The sequence below is a fragment of the Diceros bicornis genome, chromosome 4, assembly GCF_020826845.1.
Source record: "Diceros bicornis minor isolate mBicDic1 chromosome 4, mDicBic1.mat.cur, whole genome shotgun sequence".
Lineage (NCBI taxonomy): Eukaryota > Metazoa > Chordata > Mammalia > Perissodactyla > Rhinocerotidae > Diceros > Diceros bicornis.
Genome location: NC_080743.1, coordinates 49787674 through 49807014, shown reverse-complemented (window position 1 = coordinate 49807014; position 19341 = coordinate 49787674). Strand labels below are relative to the sequence as shown.

The 19341-nt window shown below is 34.6% G+C and overlaps 1 protein-coding gene across 1 annotated transcript in view; it reads right to left on the bottom strand.

The window, feature by feature from the left end:
• The window catches only part of MAN1A2 (mannosidase alpha class 1A member 2), a 175653-nt gene that overhangs the window by 13163 nt on the left and 143149 nt on the right, over positions 1–19341 (bottom strand). The window contains exons 11-12 of the mRNA XM_058538907.1: positions 17465–17637; positions 13785–13900 (exon numbers count right to left, since the gene is read on the bottom strand). Coding sequence (XP_058394890.1) covers positions 13785–13900; positions 17465–17637 — 289 coding nt within the window. The remainder of the gene's footprint in view (positions 1–13784; positions 13901–17464; positions 17638–19341) is intronic.

Here is a 19341-nt window from a genome sequence, read left to right as displayed (position 1 = left end):
TGCTTTCATAAATGGTTTACTGAGTCACCATTTCTCAAAGTGATTCTCAAAGTGTGATCCTCCAGACCAGCAGCATCAGCATCACCCAGGAACCTGTTATATACACAAATTCTCAGACAGACCCCACTCTAGACCTACTAATCAGAAACTATGGCAATGTAGCCCAGCAATCTGTGTTTTAAGAAGCTTTCCAGGTGATTCCGATGCACGCTCAAGTTTGAGAACCACTCCCCTAGCTTTACCAACTTTGTGTAACTCCTAACACCAGTTGGCTTGTACCATTTCTGCTTTTCTCCTTCACGTGGGCATCCTAACCTTTGACTCTCTACTAAAAAACAGATCCACTGCCCTGATTCCCCCACTTTTCACAGCCTGCCTTGGGTCTTTTCTTCTTGCTTTATAAATTCCTTGACCCATTCATTATTAGCTATCTCCTAGCACTAACTGAATTCTGAGGTCAAGCCCTGAGCCCCAACCAGGAAATAAGACAGATCTATTAGTCTTTTCTTCTTCTTGCTTCCATTTTTGCAAGATCTTACAAATTCACTGTTTGTCAGCTGTCTCTCTTGGAATCAAATGATTCGATCCTTTATTCAAAAAATAGTTAATACTGAAACACACATGTGTGGCCTCACCGTAGATGCTGGGGAAACCATAACTAAAATATACAAAAATCATTGCCCTCATGGAGTATATATTCTAGTTGAGGAATACCTAAGAAAATTACATGGTATGTTGGAAGATAGGTGCTATGGAGAAAAGAAAAGTAACAGAAAACGATAGGGAATAAGAGAGTAAGTTGAAATTTTATATAGGATGATCAGGGAGTACCTTAAAAAATACAATTAAAAATAATAAAAAGATAAATTAAAAACTACTACTTAAGATCTGAAACTATAAAACTCCTAGAAGAACATATAGGGAAAAAGCTCCTTGACATGGGTCTTGGTAACAACTTTTTGGATATGACACCAAAAGCACAAGCAACAAAGGCAAAAATAAATGAGTGGAACGCTATCAAACTAAAAAGCTTCTGCACAGCCTAAGAAACAACAAAAAAAATGAAAAGACAACTTGCAGAATGGGAGAAAATATTTGCAAATCATATATCTGATAAGAGGTTAATATCCAAGATATATAAAGAACTCATACAACTCAATAGCAAATTAAAAAAAACAATCTGATTAAAAATGGGCAAATGGGATAGACATTTTTCCAACAGGTACATGCAAAGATGCTCAACATCACTATCAGGGAAATGCAAATCAAAACCACAATGAGATATCATCTCACACCTGCTAGATGTTTAGCTATTATCAAAAAGAGATAACACGTGTTGGAGAAGAAGAGGAGAAAAGGGAACTCTTGTGCATTGTTGGTGAGAATGTAAATCGGCACAGCCACTAGGGAAAACAGTATAGAGGTTCATATAAAAAATCAAAAATAAAATAAAATAAATAATAAAATAAAGATAAATTAAAAATAGAACTACCATATGATCCAGCAATCCCACTCTGGGTATATATCCAAAGGACATGAACTCAAGATATCAAAAAGATATCTGCACTCTCATGTGTATTGCAGCATTATTCACAATAGCCAAGATATGGAATCAACCTGTGTCCATCAGTGGATGAATGGATAAAGAAAATGTGGTATGCATACACAATTGGATATTATTCAGCTATTAAAAAAGGAAATCTTGTCATTTGTGACAACATGGATGGACTTTGAGGGCATTATGCTAAGTGAAATAAGTCAAAGAAAGAAAAATACTGCGTGATATCCATATGAGGAATCTAACAAAGTCGAACTCATGTAGAAACAGAGAGCAGAATGGTGATTACCAGGAGCTAGAGGGTGAGGTGGGTGGTTTGGGGAGATGCTGATCAAAGGGTACAAACTTCCAGTTAGAGATGAGTCAAGTTCTGGGGATCTAATGTACAGCATTGTGATCATAGTTAACAATGCTGTATTATATACCTGGAAGCTGCTAAGAGAGTAGATCTTAAGTGTTCTGACAACAAAAAAGAAATGGTAATTATGTGACCTGATAGAGGTGTTAGCTAACTCTATGGTGGTAATGATATTGCAACATATAAGTGTATCAAATCATCACGTTGTACACCTTAAATATACACAATGTTATATGTCAATTTTATCTCAATAAAGCTGGGAAGAACCTCTACTACTTAAGAGCAGTCAGAGTACAGATGCAAAGAGCCATTTTTTAATTCTTATATAACACAGGCTAAAGATTCATTCAACACATATTTATTGAGGGCCTCATATACTGTGTGCTGGGTCCTAGGGTGGTGAGAGGAATTAAAAGGAAAAGTCCCTGCAGTTATGAAGCTTACATTCTACTGGCAGAGACAGATAAAAAACAAACACGTATGTCAGGTGGTAACAGTGCTTTGAAGAAAAATGAAGCAGGGCAAGGGAAGGGAATAATGGAGAGTACAGACGATATATACACGTAGAGCAGATTTTCACGAGCAGTCACTAAATAAATACAGCAATTATAAGTTAGGGAGAATATGAATGTGATTTGCAAGTTCCCTGACGCCAAGATTGTTCTCTGTTATATTCACTGATGTATCCCTAGCACATGAAATAGATATGGCACATATGAGACACTTAGCAGCAAGTTTTTGTTGGATGAATTATTTAATATATTATACTGTATCATCTCTATATTTTGATCACCATTTATGTAGATTAAGAAACAGAGCTCAGATGTAGATACAGAGCAAGGAGGTGGAATTAAGGATCCCAAGATATAATAGTTTAAAAGGGTGAACAAATGCTGAAACTTTTATCCCCATTAATTTCCTAAGAACCTCTTATTGTTTGACTTTTTATCTGTGTTCTTAATCTATAGAAAAAAATAAAAATGATTTATTCTCTTGCCTGAGTTTATTCTAAAGCACTTAAAATTTTAAATAATTAAAGATTGACTTAAAAAAGTAACCTGCTCATTCAAACCTTACTTCAGCTATCAAGTACTACCTAAATGCTTCTTTACTTCTCAGAATACCCTTTTGATTCTAACATTTCTAATCAGTTAATTTTCTAAAACACATTTTTTCCCCCTAAACTTCCAGAGTTTTCTATCTATGAGAAGTTTTGTGAAGAGTTAGCTCTCCAGGCTTATTTTGTTTAATTAAAGTTACCATAATTCAAATGCACATCCCCTTTGACCCAGCCATTTTACCTCTAGGAATCTAACCAATATGTATTATACCCACACAGGGAGCAGACATATATGTAAAAGGGCATCCACTGCAACATCGTCCATAACAGCAAAAAACTAGGACCAACTTACATATCTAACAATAGGGTACTGATTAAACATTCTGACATCCACCTCAGTGGACGTAAGTGTGTCCATATGGAAACCTTTTCTAGATAAAGAGTAAGATGAAAAAATGCAAGTTTCAGAACAGTAGGTATACATGATCATACTTGTGGGGAAAAAATAAAAGGCTATTAGAAGGATATACATTAATAATAGTTATCTTTGGGAAGTGAGACTGGATGTGGGGTACAGAGAAACTTTTATTTTTCATTTTTTACGTTCCATACTATTTAATTCATTTTGCCATATTCACATATTATTTTTATAATTTAAAAAATAAGCTATGTTAAAAACAACCACATTAGCCTTGATTTTTCAGAAGCTATACAATATAGAGGAGGCAGATGTTTATATGACTAATTTTAATATGACAAGTGCTATGCTGTTAATTCTGTACAGTTCAACAAACATTTGTTGAGTGTATACTCTAACCTAAACATGAAACTAAGGACTGAGGATATTAATATTTCATGTACACTATTAGGACAAAGGAAGTATTATAAGCATACCTAAGGATGGATTAATTCTGTCCTAGCGTTGGAGAGAACTCACAGAGACAGTGATATCTGAGCTAGGCCTTGAAAATATAATAGTATTTTGTTAGGAATAAAAAAAGGAATGAGGAATTCCACACAGAAGGGACAGCAAGAGTAAAGACACATCAGTGAAAATGCATAGTGGCAGTATGGACCAAATGCATGGGGAAAGTAGTCTAGCAGGAGATGTGACTGAAAATTATATGCAGCACTTAATTATTTAGTATAAGAGTAAAAAAGATTAAACAATGTAGACATGAACAGCATCCTTTTTGATCCATCTTTCTCACTTGGGGAGTATACCTGTAGGATAAGTTCTAGAAGTAAGACTACTGGAGCAAAATTGATGTGTACCTAATATTTCAATAGGTTCTTTTCCAAAGATTGCACTCCCCACATCAAACAACATACACTCTCACTTCCATTGTTTTTAAGTGACTAGAACCTTACATCCTTGCCAACACCAGATGCAAACTTTTAAAATCTTAAGTAATCTGATAGTAAAACATGGCATCTGGTTATTAATTTTATTTCATTTCTCTCTTTATGAGTGGGTTAAACATTTATTTTTCATGTTTTTATGCTGTTTTCCAGTGAAATGCCTTTACTTACTTTAACTTAATATTTTCCCCTTAATAACTTCAGATTTTAAGAAAATTTACCCATTGACTATCAAATGTATTGCAAATGTTTTCCCGGTGTGTCATCTGTCTTTTACTTTGTTTAATGTTCTTTTTTTCTTGCAGATGTATTCCATTTTTATGTAGTTAAAATTTTTAGTCATTTCTCCTATGGTTTCTGGGTTTTGTGTCATGCTATCTTCACCCCCAGAGTTGGAAAAAAACTTGCAGTTTTTTTCATTTTTTATATTTATTTCATTTTTTATATTTATTTTACTTCATTTTTTATATTTAAAGCTATGTTGTACATAAGGTCAGTTTTGGTATTTAGCAGGGATCCAGCTTTATTATTTTTTTCTAATGGATAATTTTTCTAACATCGTTTATTAAATTATCTAACTTTTCCTCAATGATTTGTCTGAACTGCCTTTTTTCAAAGATGAAACTCCCACAAATAAGGGGCCTATTTCTGAACTCTATTCTGTTCCATTGTTCCATTTATTCTTGTACCACTACTAAACTGTTTTAATTATTATAGCTTTATAATAGTTTTTAAATGATTCTCTTCTTATATACAAATATTCTTTACTAAATGATTTAAAGTAGCTTATAATATTTTTCATCATCTGGAAGGGCTTGTCTTCTGTGGTGACTGTGTACTTTGTAAACATAGCTAAGCTGGAACTACATTTGCCAGAATTACTTTCTGTATGGTTCCGGGTTACGGTTAGCTATGAAAAAATATGCGTGACATTTGAAGGCCGAAGTAAAGTGGCAACCATTATGCTTTGAGGGACAGTGTGAGGTTGCCACGTGCTGCTAAAGTCAAGCACGTTGTCAGTGATTGCCTGGCTCACCTTGGAGGTGTGCGGCAGCTGTCAGACCTTCAACTCCTGCAGCTCCTTTTGGAGCTCCTCATCAATTTCTCCAATTCCTGGGCCAGGCATGGATAGCCCCATGGCAAAAGGTACCAGGCTCCTTCTGCAAATCTCCTGCTTATCCAAGTTGGAGGCAGTGAGACACAGATATGGGATCGTATGTCCCTGTGAGTTCCAGTTTGTCTTCATTGCCCTTTGCTTCACGTCTATCTTTTTTCCCTGACTGCTAAGCCTACTGTCCCAAAGCGACTTTACACCTGCTACCTTGGCATTTTGTGCCAGGCATAATTCTAAGTGCTTCACTATATTAATCCCCATAACAACCCTTTGAAGTCACACTATTAATTTCTCTTTTACAGATAATGAAACTGAGGCAGAGAAATTAATAACTTGTCCAAAGTCACACAGCTATTAAGGGGAAGAGTTAGGATTAGATAAATATGGACTGGTTAAGAATACACGGTTAGAAGTCTTTGTCATCTGATTAACTTGGATATATACAAAGAAGGCATACTTATTAAATCTGTGAGTGAGACAAAGCTAGAATAGCTAATACGTTAAACGAAAAACTCAAGAGTTCAAAAACTTTCAGTAAATTAGAACAATGTATTAAACCTAACAAAATAAAATTTAATAAGAATACAGGTAAAATGTAATAAACTTCAGAAAAATCGATCACACCAAATATGAGGAAAAATCAATTATCTTAGTTCATGTTAAAAAAAAAAAAAAGACCTATAGCAAAATTTCAAGCTATATTGACAGGGTTACCAGAAAACAGAATATAATATTATCTTGCATTGATGAAAGTATAATGACCAAATTAGGGATTGGTACTCTGCACTGGTTTAACCACATCTTGAATGCAGTGTTCAGTCTAGAAAACCATGGAATCATCTCCAGAGAAGGCAACCAGATTAGTGTCATACACAGAAATAGTACAGAAACTTGCAATCTTTAGCCTGGTAAAAACAAGTATTTTTAGTGAACATTCATGCAGAAGACTCTATATTTCCAAAGGACAAAACATGGAACACTGAACGAAACTCACAGTGAAGCAGATTTTAATGTAATATAAGAAAGATCCTTCTATAATAACAGCTTTTGAACAATGAAATGGGTTGGCCTTATGAGGCACTAAGCTGCCCATCAACTGAAGAGATTAACAAAAGACTTTATGATAAAATATTCTGTAAGTTTTAAAGAGACTTTTAGCATTGGGAATGTCTGTAGAAGGGAAAGATGGGTTGTGGCTGTGTTTGTTAAACTGAATGACCTCTACATTTTTGCACCTCAAAAAATTGCTTTTGATTCTAGGCACAGAGACAGCAACTGAATTTGAGGCAGGAAAATACAGTTGCAGTTTAATTTACTCAAAAAATTTTTTTCTGATTACAAAAGCAAAAATAGAAAAGTATTTTAAAAAATAACATGAATTAGGCTAAACCACATTACAAACTTTGATGTTGCTGAAATACATATTAAGATGTTCATCTATATGTTTTATACATACATATGTATATGTACACTTAATAGCTTACTTAATACCATACTATGAATAGTCTAAAATTGCTATTGGCTCCATAATATCCATTGTGGACGTGCCATAATTTATTTAACCATTCAACTATGATTGAACATGTGATAACTCTTAATTTTTATAACAGCAACAAACATCCTTAAATCTTTTTCCATAGCTTTGACTATTTAAGATTCCTGACATACTCTTACATAGCTTTCCAGAATTTTGCCATTCTATTCAAAGTCTGAATTCTAAGAGATAGTAAGGGAAAAAAGTACACAAGCAAAATACATAGACAGATGGATACATACACATATAGACACACACAAAACATAATTTCTGCCCCAGAGATTCTGACACCAGTGAAAGGAGACACACTGTGGTGGTAAACTTGGTCTTAATTTTATGGTATTTCTCTTTCTTTTAATAACAAATTTATTAAGAAGATTATGTTTCCAACTAACCTGTGATTTCTCTTCGCCATTTAATGCCTGATATATATGAACTCAGAAAAACTGATTGAAATTCATTGTCAACATGTACACTTTTCCCAATTTATCAGACTTTCAAACAAAGATGCAACAGAATTGAGCTGAGATTCGATGAAAGCCTAATCAGACTTAGGTTAATCGATGTAGATACTGAGGTACAGATATAAAATAATACACTCTCCTTCAAATTTTTTGTTAAGAGGAATTGATTTCTGATAGTAAACGGTACAAAGTGATAGAACTATAGAGAATCCAAACGGGAGCTATTCATTTAGCAATTCAAGGGCTGCTGCTAGACACCTACTCCCCGAAGTCTCGGTGTTCCATCTGCCACATCCCTTGGAATTCTTTCAGGTTAAGGGGCTTTTGATGAACCGCTATTTCACTAAAACCAATGAAAAGATAGTTCTTGGAGGGAACAAAGCCACTATCAAGGAACATACTTCTCTTTCTTGCAATTGGAGAAATGTAGCAGAGTATTATTTACCTATTTTTGTAAAACAATCCAGACTCTAAACAAAAGTCTTTAAGTTAAACAATTTCACATTAGCTGAAAGCTATTCATAGCTTTTTCTTTCTTACATAATTCCTTCTCTCACCTAAAAAGCAGACTGACTTGTATTTATTACTAATAATACATTAAAATCTTCAATTGTCTAAATCTCCTCTCAAATATTTAGATAGAAACATTCTAGGAATTTAATCTTGAAAAAATCTCTCCAGAGCCTTCTGTCCTATCCAATCTGGACTGATTACCCTCTTAATCTTCCCTTCACTTGTTCCTTATATTCCATGTCTTCCTTTTTGGTTTATATTTAGTTTTGATGGCGCATATCCCCCAAAACATTACTGAGAAAGAGTGCATAGAAGTAGATTTTTGAGACCTTGTATGGCTAAAACCTTAGAATTCAAACTGAAATTAATTTTCTCTCATAATTTTGAATGAACTGCTCCACTGCATTCTAGCTTGCACTGTTGTTCTTGAGAAGTCTAAAGCCATTCTGATTCCAGACCACTTTTTCAAGACTTCTATTCCTCCTCTCTTTGGAAATTGTTACATCTTTTCTTTACCCCAAGGGTTCTGAAATTCCATGGCACTGTGCCTTGGCGTGGGTCTATTTTCAACCACTGTGCTGGGATCTTGATGGTTTCTTTCAATCTGGAAACTCATGTCCTTCAGTTCTAGGATATTTTCTTGAATTACCTTGTTGTATTCATATTTTAGTTTTTAAATAAACTGTAAAAACTCAAAGTATAACATACATACATAAACATGCACATATTTTATATGTCTATAGTGAGATAAATATTTCTAAGTTGCTACTGTCTACTCATATTTAAAAGTGAAGCAATACACGGCTGACTGGAAACTGTGGGCATGTTGGCATTTACTGGTGGCTTCACCATGGGGGGATGGGTGAGGACATGGCCATTTTGTTGAAGGAACCTCATGTATCAGTATCTATAGTTTTTTTTTCTTGTAGGCTAATTCCTTTCTGGAAAGGAATCCTCCAATCTCCTCTCTACTTTCAGCTCTGCCTGGCATCCCTAAGTCCAGAGCCTCCATGATTCAACCTCTTCAGACAAGAAATCTCTGGTTTCATTCATGGTAGGAAAGAGGCAGGGGTGGATTTGGGGTCTAACTACTCCTTATATAAACTTAAAAAAAATTCCACAGTTTTCAATCCTACCCTGCACCCTAGTCTCGAGTCTTTCCAAGGTTCTGAACTATTCATAAGCTTGCTTTAAATTAACTTCTCCTGATGCAGGTACTTAGCTTTCTGTTTTCCGTCTTCTAAAACTTTGCTGACGTCTCTTGTCTGCTGCTAATTTCTTTCTCATTTTTTCTGTCCTTGTCCTTTACACCTTCTTAGCCCTCTACTGTCACTTTAATGGCTTTCCAGAGAGTGGAGGACAAATTCAGGTGTTCGTTCTGCCAAGCTAAATGGGAACTCCCTCTCATTTGTTAGATGTAGGCATCTTCAAAGGATCAGATACATGTCTTCTTTTCTCTTCATCCTCAAAGTCTTTCTGAACTTATCTTTTGAGCTCCAGATCTATATTTGTAAATGCTCTTGGGAATATATGTCAAAAGTAACTCATTATCTTTTCTAAAAATCTATTTCTTCTTGAAACTTGGTGTCATAATCCTTACAGTTACCCACACTGGGAACTTGAATACTAACTCTGACTCTTTCTTTTTACTGACACTCCCTATATCTAATAAGATAGTAGGGCTTGTCAATCTCACCTTTAGAGATCTCTTATTTCATTCTTAATATTCCACTGCCTGCCTGATAGCTACTCCCCTGAATACCAATTCATCCCACTATACCCATCTTGCTGCCTTCAGTCTGGTTTAAATGTCACCACTTCCATGAAGTCTTCCTTTATGCTTTCCAGATTAAGTAAACTCTTCCTCTTCTAAAAGACTTTTGCACTTTATTAACATTTCTCCTATGCATTTAATATATTTAACATTTCTTGCAAATTCGCATGTGTTTTATTTCCTCTATTAGAGTGTAAGAGTTTAAGGGAACAGGCTTTGAAGGAATCTATCTCTGACCTTCCACATTACACAGTTTTTGTTGTGCCATCAGTATATACGCTAAATGAATAAATGATTTTGGGACTATTGAGGGACACAAAAGAAACAGAGGACATAGCACCTTGCCTTCAGGCGAAAAATGTCTATCTATAGCTACAGTATATCTATAGTAGAGCATCCATGACAATATGTAAAAGGTAAAATGGCCCTCAACTTAGGTCAAGAACACAGGCTTTTTCATTCAACTTTGCCACTGCCAAGCTAATCAGTTGCCACCTCCGGTAGCTAAAACACAAGAATTGTTGCCCTTTAAGGAATTTACGATAAATTTCAACCAACTGATAGAATATACAATCTTAAATTAACAGGTAAACTCAGCTTCTGATAAAAGCCTATTTGAATTAATTGATATTTGAGAAAAATCTATGGAGTCATGCTAATCTTCATTCCTCTACAGAATTTTAATATCTTTCTTAATAAGAAAAATATAAGCCTACAACTACATTAGTCTTCAGAGAAATGACTCGATTCAATTGCATTTTAATATTATGACATCAGTTTTTATAAAGAGAAGTCACATTAAGAGTGTTTTTGCATCTTATATAACATCACTGTTTGAAGATATCGTTATGTATTAGGTTGAACCACATGAAACTGCCAGTATTCAATTGTTTTTGACTTTTAGAAGTCAAATTGCCTTTTAGAAGGCAATTTTATGTGGTTCACCTAATAGTTTAGTAAATTTTTTTAATAATGAACTATCAAATTAAGTCATCTTATAACTTAGCAGTAAGAAAACTTTGTATCATCTTTCTAAGTAATATTTTCTTCCAACTCAAAAAGATGAGAATGACACTGAGCAGGATGTTTCCTTTTTGCTTCACCTGCCAGGAAGCTCAGTGCTGAATGTAGTGCTCAACTGTGATGATTTTCTTAGCCTACGTTTTGTTATAATTATCTGTATGATTCTTCTTGTTTGGCCTTTTCCACTTTTATTGATGTAAATGTATACATATTTTTATGCAAGTGAGTAGTGTAACAATTATAACTGGTTGCCTAGAGTACTGTGTTGAGAAGAATTCTTCCTCACCTTGGAGGGAAAAGTACCAAGGTCAACTGGTGATATTCCATACACATACTGGAAGGGGAAAGGCAGCATGGCACGTATTTGCAGCCCTATCCCATGTGCTAGAGTGCTCAAGGTCTGTACGACGAGGCATTTGAGAATTAATGATGAAAGTCAATCTGCTAAAGGTGAGATCTGAGCAGAATTTAGAAACAAGAGAGGATCATTAATTGATAGAAAGGGTAAAGGCATTGCCACTAGAGCCAATAAAATATTAAATAAACAACGAAATGCAAAGAACAAATTTATATATATATAAATATGAATATTTGAATATAGATTAGCATGGTTTAAGGACTGAATCTATAAGTAAAAGAAATGAGAAATGAAGCTAAAGATGAATGAACCATTGTAGCTTTTGAACATGAGGAGAGTGACACGAAGAAAACGGTATATGAATGTTGAAAATCAAGTAATTTCTTTTTAAGACTAGAAGAGGCCTCAAAATTAGCATTTTACCACTACTATAGTAATATTTGATTCAGGCAAAACGCTAACAATACTGGATGAAAGACGGTTGGAAAAAGGATATTCACAGAATCTCCAAGTTATCACTCCACAGATCACTTATTAATTAAAAAAAGAAAAAAGACTCTTTACATGATCTTATAATCAAATCTAACCCTATGATCAAACTTCAAATCAGCAATAATGAGTTAAAATGTTATTATGTGCCTTTCTGTAGAATGTAATGATGACACATCATCTATATAATATTCATGCCAAAAATGGTGAACCTAAATCGATCATGAGGAAACAATTACAAATATCTAAATTGAAGAACACTCTTCAAAGCAATTAGCCTGAATATGTATGTCAACATCATAAAAGACAAAAGAAAAACAGGGAAACTTTGTTCTAGGGTAAAGGAGACTAAAGAGACATGACAACCAAATGCAACAAATGATCCTTTATTGGATCCTGGATTGGAGTTAAAAAAAATAAAGTACATTATTAGAACAATTGAGAAATTTGAAAATGGACTGCACATTAAACAACAGTATTATATGAACGTTAAGTTTCCCAAATGTGATAACTGAATTGTGATTATGTAGGATTATGCCCTTTTTCCTTCAAACTCTAGCATAAGTACCAGAATGTTGGTGAGTAACTCTCAAATTATAGAGTGGGTAAATAAATAAAATAAATAAAAAATAAAACCGTGTGTGTGTGAGTGTATACATACATATATTTATACGGGGGTGGGGAATGTGGCAAAAATTAATAATACGGGTAAAGCTAGGTGAAGGATACACAAATATTCATTGTACTGTTCTTACAATTTTTCTCGTCTTAAAAAAATAACAGATCTTACATAATTTGGGTCAAATTCCACAGTATACAGACATGAAAACTGAAAGCCAAGAAATTTTATTTTGTCATGTTCATTCACACAGGTTGTAGCAAGTGTATCACTAAAGCTCCTATGGTTTTATCTTCCAGTTCTGGGCTCTTTCAACTATCTCACACAGTCTCAAGCCTAATCATACAGAATACATCAAAACAAGCAAGGACTGGAGGTAGAAACTCACTACCAAGCAGATGTTCTGAACCATCTCAGCATTAATAAGAGTCAGGGTTAGGGTCAATTGTAGATATATATACGGAAAGGAGGGGGCAAAATAAAGAATGTAACAAGAATCATAAAGACTTACCGATATGTTAGAAAGAAAACAAGAAGTAACTACAATGTATAAGCTGAAAAGATGGCACAATAAGAGTACTAGGGATAATAAAAGAAGAAGTGGAAAAAGATTGCCATTTAGGATAAACAAACAGTTTGAAACATGTACAGTCTCAAACTAGTATAGCAGAGTTTGAGACAATATACCAAAATGTAAGCTAGAAGTATACTAGAATGTAAACTCCAAGAGGATAGGAATTTTTTTGCTTTATGTCTACTGACATATCCCAAGTAACCTGAACAATGTCTGGAAATAAACATTTTTGAACAAATGAAGTGAACAAATGAAATGACAGTTTATGAAGCATTCAGGTACAGACAGACAGAAAACAGAAATATAAAATTTAAGAGAAGGTATCAAGAGATATTTACTTTGTAGGTCTTTAGGGAAGTGGACATACTTAAGGTCTCCACCTTCCTCCAGGTCAATTTATACAGAGCTCTGCCTGGGGTTTTGAGTATAAGCCCAAATAATAAAGTTGTCTTTTTTCTTTTCCATTGTTCCCTTTACGTGTATCTATCTTTACAGGAAACCTCATCAGGAGGATGGGTGGCTATGGTCGTTTACCTTCTAGTACCATCAAAACTCCATGATTATTTATTAACAGATTTCATTAGCTAGAGCAGGGAGTTCAAGTGTGGTCCCAGGACCAGCATCATCAGCATCATCTGGGAGTTTGTCAGAAATACAAATTCGCAGGTTCTACCCTAGACATACTGAATCAGAAACTGCAGGTATGACCCAGTTATCTGTGTTTTAAGAAGTTTTCCAGGTGTTTCTATTGCACACTAAAGAACTAAGGACAAAATAAAGCTACTAAACTCTTATTTGACAAGATTTTTACCTCATAGTCTAAGTCATGTTTCCTGAGATGCAGCTAAAAATTTAAGTCCCAATTACACAAAAAGGTATTTGTAATAAAATTTAGTATAACATATCACAGACATAATTCATCATAGAGTGACTATATAGCAAAACCAGCCTACAATACAAAATTTTTTAAAGGCATCTACTTACTTTAATGTTTCAGCAAGAAAGAAGCTCTGCTGTACATCATCATGTGTAGGAGTAGAGGAATATACATCTTTCACCCCAGAAAATCCACCACTGACTCGGCAATACTTCTCAATAGCCTGTGAAAGAAATCAGATAAAAGAATCAATTCTATAGAATTTCAAGTTTTGACGGACAAGTTAAGGAACCACAGTCAAAAGTTCACAGATATCTAGATGAGAATTTGACAGTTTAAGAATAAGATTTATTATCAAATGGAAACAGTCTCACACAGGAAAAATTAACTCAAGTATTCTGTTTCCTGTGGAATTTCTTCCTCTCCAAACCTCTTTAATCTTTTTAAGACATTTTATATTTTCCCAACTTAGGAGTCAAATTTCGGCTATTCGCACTGAACTAGAGACCTGTCTGGCACAATAAAACCTCATTAATTCTGACAAATCAAGAGGGAGGTCAGTTTGAATTAAAATCTTTAAATGCAATTTTATCATTTCCAAGGATAAACAATAATCCAAAACATGCTAAAAAGTATTATGCAGGAGCTCTCCATAGTAACAGCAATATTTACTGCAAACACACTATATGCCAGATATTGTATTATCATAACGCTATGAGTTAGGCATTATAGGTAGTACCAACTAGCAGAAGTGCCCACCCACACATCCACAACAATAATAATTACAATATCAAGAGCTAACAATTATAAAGTATTTACTATGTGCTAAAGGCTCTTCTAAGAGCTTTACATGCATTAACATTTAAATTTCCAACAACCCTATGAGGTTGTCTTTACAGCTCTACTTTTCATATAGGAAAACTGAGGCAAAGAGTAATTTGCTCCACATTATTATTAACTACTGTGCTCTACTGCCTGATTGGGGGCTAATATTCTTAATTTATATCTTTTTGCATCTTTGAACATGTCTAAATAAAATATACTGAATTAAACTGAATCTATTCAAAACCCGGTTTTTAATTCAAAGCAACCAAATACCCTGCTTATGCAGGTTTATCACACTCCAGAATTAAGCCATTCATGAAAAGCTGAAAGCACATGTGGTTCTTTTCTTTCTCTACTCTAACCCTGAGACATTGTGAATGAAGGTATGGCTATTTAACTAACTGTTACTGCAGTGGCTTGTTGTTCCTACTTTTCTTACTTTTCTGGTCTTCCTCCTTTTTAACAAAAAGCTAATTGATGCTAAAAATGTTTATTTAATCAAACTATTCATTTTTATATAGTTCCATTTTGATTATAGCTGGGTTTTAACATCTTCTTACCAAAGGGTTTGGCATTTTTCTCTGTGTAAATATTTTAAATGTATTTTGAATACAAGAGTTTTGAAACACCATGTTCTTCACAACGATCATGTGTCTTTACCACCACAGAACTATCAGAGCAGTTTAAGGATACTGAAAAAGTAGCAGGGAGGCACGACTAATCTGTAAGCAATTTAGAGGCATTTCTTGAAGGCAAGTTTTCATGCATAATATATTCAAGTTTGGAAGTTTGAAGATGTAAACGGAATAGCTAAAGCTACAGAAGACATGGGATACTTCTCTTTTATCTTAGCTTGCCTTCCCTTTACATTCTTCACACCCTACCTGGTAGGCCAATGGTGGGAAAAAGCAAATTCTATTTAAGATGCGAATCCTCCTATTTTGTCTCCACTCCTGCTTTTCTCATCATGGCATACTTCTGCAACTTCAATTTAAAGCATAATTATTTCAGTTCTTGTTCTTTATACTTTGAGTTTGTGTGTGTCCATTTAGGCTATAGAAGCAAGATTCTAACTCTTGCCATTCAAATTTGGACAGACATGGGTTAAAGTTTGAGCTTGTCAAACCTCTTTTAATAGATAAGAGTAGGGCCATACTTTAAGAAGGTGCACAGGGAAAAAGGACCTTAGGAAAAGGATAAATTATCCTATAGTGTTTCTCAATGAGAGAATGTGTTTCTGCCACCACTCCTTATCCTCTTGCCCCATATGATTCAAATATAGCTCCCTTATTCCTCTAAATAAGAACCATTAAATATGATGGGACGTTCAAGTCATTCACTGCAGGAATTCTTTACTTATCTATTTCCCCTATATAAAATATTGCTTGATTTACATAAGTGTTAGGAAGCCATTGCTACCAACAGAAGTGTGTGTGTTCTATTCCTGAATCACTGTGGCAACAGTCTGGCTATCTTCTCAACTGCAGTAGGACCCTCCTGCATGGAGAGTTTCACTAGCAGCTGTGTTCCCAATTCTGGAGCCAAGTGGACAAGGACAGGCGGGGTCAATAAATGCTGCATCTGTTCCTGTTCTATGTAACCACCTTGCTTCCATTAATATTCTCTTACTGTTGAACTCCATAAGGACTACCTGGGTCTGAATGACAAATGACACATAAGTGTCCTCACCTTAGTTCAAGTCTTTATCATATTAGCCTGGATTATTGCAGTGGTCCCCAAAACCCACCAATTTGCAGATTACAATCAGATCCTTTTGTTTTGTTACTCCTCACTAAAAAGCCTGCAGTAGTTTCTTCCCCTTTGAAAAACGTTTAGTAGTCCTGTAATGGATTTTTAAAGTTAGGGAGCTTTGGTGGGTAGGAGATGGTGAGGAAAAAGAAGACCTGACGGGCTTTTTTAGATAGGCAAAGGACTTTCTATCCCCACCTCCCATATGACAAATACTTATGTAGTAACTGAGAGAAGTGTGTGTTTGTGTGTCTGTGTATGTGTGTTATTCCTGAACCGCTGAGTAAAGTATACATTCCTTGATCTGGCATGTACGGTCATCTACATAATGGCTTCAAACTTCTCTCCCTCTGGTTGCCACTGTGAAACCTTCTGTTTACATAAATTGGTCTACATTCTGCCCTAAAACATATCTTGTACATTCTTGTCTGAGCAATTTACTAACACTACTTATCTCACCTAGAATGTCCTAATTCTATCTAGACTGCAAGCTTAAGGTAACAATTTGAATATGAATATCCATCATAATTAGTATTATTTATCATAATTAGTATATCTTAGAGAATAAAAACACCCTCTTACTCCTGGGAATAAGCTATAATTTCATGAAAAGACTAATGATTTTCTTCTGCCCCAGGTACTGACAGCCAAGGCTAGTATTTTAAGAGTAAACCACTTGCTTCTTTTACTTACTAACCATTAAAAAGTCCTCATTTCAAATATATATATTATACATAGTATGTGTATGTATATGTACGTGTGTGTGTATACATATATTCTTTCAATCTAGAAAGATTTTAGCAATTCACTGATCCTTCTTATGGTGATCCACTGGGGTAATCCACAGGCTGTCAATCTGGACAGTTTTACAATGATTTTTTTTTTCAGAGGTTAAGAATTAATAGGCAAGTTCAGAAATTTTATAATCATAGTGAAAAATTGCCTTTTAAATGACTCTTTATAGTTATTCAATAAGAATAATGAATGAATACTAGTAGGAAAATAATTCTAATAGAGAACCAAACGGGATTCTAAGATTTACTTCTACTGCTTAAGAACCTTAAATTGATGGAGTAACAGAGTTTTTCCATCAGACAAATGCAAGTAGCCCTATAGTTACTGAACACGAGGTAACATGGATGAGGACACATAGCACTATAGGAGGGCTTGATTTAACACTTTTGCACATAAAATGAAATATTGGCTTATTTACCAGTGCTGCTTCCCAGCCCCACTGCCTGTATCTTGGGTCATGAGTGAATCGCCATAGGTACCAATAGGTTTCAATTACTTCTGGACGGAGGATGTAATACTTTTCAGCCTGCCGCACTGCCACAGCCTCTACTGCACCATCAAACTTGAATGATTCAGGACCTAGCTTTAATGCTGTAACATGACAAAAGAAACAAATGAGTACAGTAAACCATTTGTGTTTGCCAGAGCTTTTCTCTTCTCTGAAAGAAGGGAATACGAAGTAAAGTTACTTCTGTTGTTTGTTTTATTTTTATTGTTGCTGTTTTGCAAAATCAGTGACTTTCAAAGATCCACATTTGGTTTTCTAGCAGCTTAACAGATACAAATATTCCTTTTATTCTGACATGAAATATTTATCATAAATAACGTACATCAACATATCGCTAAATCTAACCATACCAACAAGAGTCTAGTAATCCTTTGGAAACAAATGCAAAGCTAGACATAAGCACATTACATATTCCATTTTGGTCCAAAATAAAATGAGACGTATAATGTACTGTGTAGAATTATTTTTTAAAAATCAAAGATAATTTCAAAGTTCTTTTAATATAACATACACACATAAGAAAACATTTTAGAGCTCAGATCTTGAATTAGATCTAGTTGCAGATTATATACTTTTCTTTTAAAGCATACTATAGTATATAAGAAACAATATATTTTAAAACTTAAACAAGTTTTAAAAATAAACTCTCTTCTCTTACAGCCTTCTCTCACAGTCTCTTCTCTTACAGTAGCAAAGAAGAGGTTCAAATTGCCAATCACCAAGAATTTCATCAGCAACTCGCCCATTTATCAGTTTGAATAAAACATGGTCATTACACATATATTTCAACATTATGTATTATTCCTTGAATGATATGATTTCCATTCAGGCTGGAATATAGCACTTCATGAAAGTCTTTTTTAAAAAGGACCTCTTTCTAAACACACCTAGCACCCTAAACCTGAGCAATATAAAGTCATCTTCCACTGGGATGTTGGAGTCAAACACAATTACCACACTCAGCTGCCATCTTTCTTTTTACTAGGTTGTACTAGTGGCAAATAGTTTCAAGGTCTCTCATTTCTTTCAAGAAATGCTAGACACTTTTATATTTTCTCAAAAAAGAAAAGGTAGCACAGAACTATAATGCTGGTGGACCAGAAATAAAATCATGCCATAGTTGTTGGCATGACATGTGTTGCTGTGGCCAAATTTCAGTATTACAAGGGTGACAGTGTAAGCTCCAAATAATCACAATTCAAAGGAAATGAAAACAAAGTCTTTTTACCACCCCTCACTCCCAAGAAAAAATACAAAACCAAAAACAAAGTAGTGATGGTAGGATAATTCTATTAAAAGCGAAACATGTGACCCAGAAGAGTTAATAACCACAGTTTGTTCACTGCTATGTCTTATTGAACTAAAGCAGAACTCAAGCAGGGGTTTTTAACCTGAGGGTCATGAACTCTACGGTAGGCTTTGGAAGAGGGAGACAGTGTTGTCTCCAAGAAGCCTCTGAGACTGTATGCAAAACTTTATGTGTGCATATAAAACTTTGACCAGCTGCTCGATGGGATCTGAGGTTAGGAATAACCAACAAATTATCATGATTTTGTAAGAAAACTTTTATCCAGCTTATTAACAAGGTCTGGTATACAATCAAATATTATTTGGCATTTAATAAATGCTTTCAAAATGACGATAAAAGTCAAGTATCATAACACTGAGATGACAGTAATCCAACAAAAAAGTAAGGTAAGTCATTTTGTCTGGATTTCTTATATTTTTCCTTTCTCAAAGACTATGAGTGATCACATGGAATTTTCAAATGTTAATCTAAAGGCTAA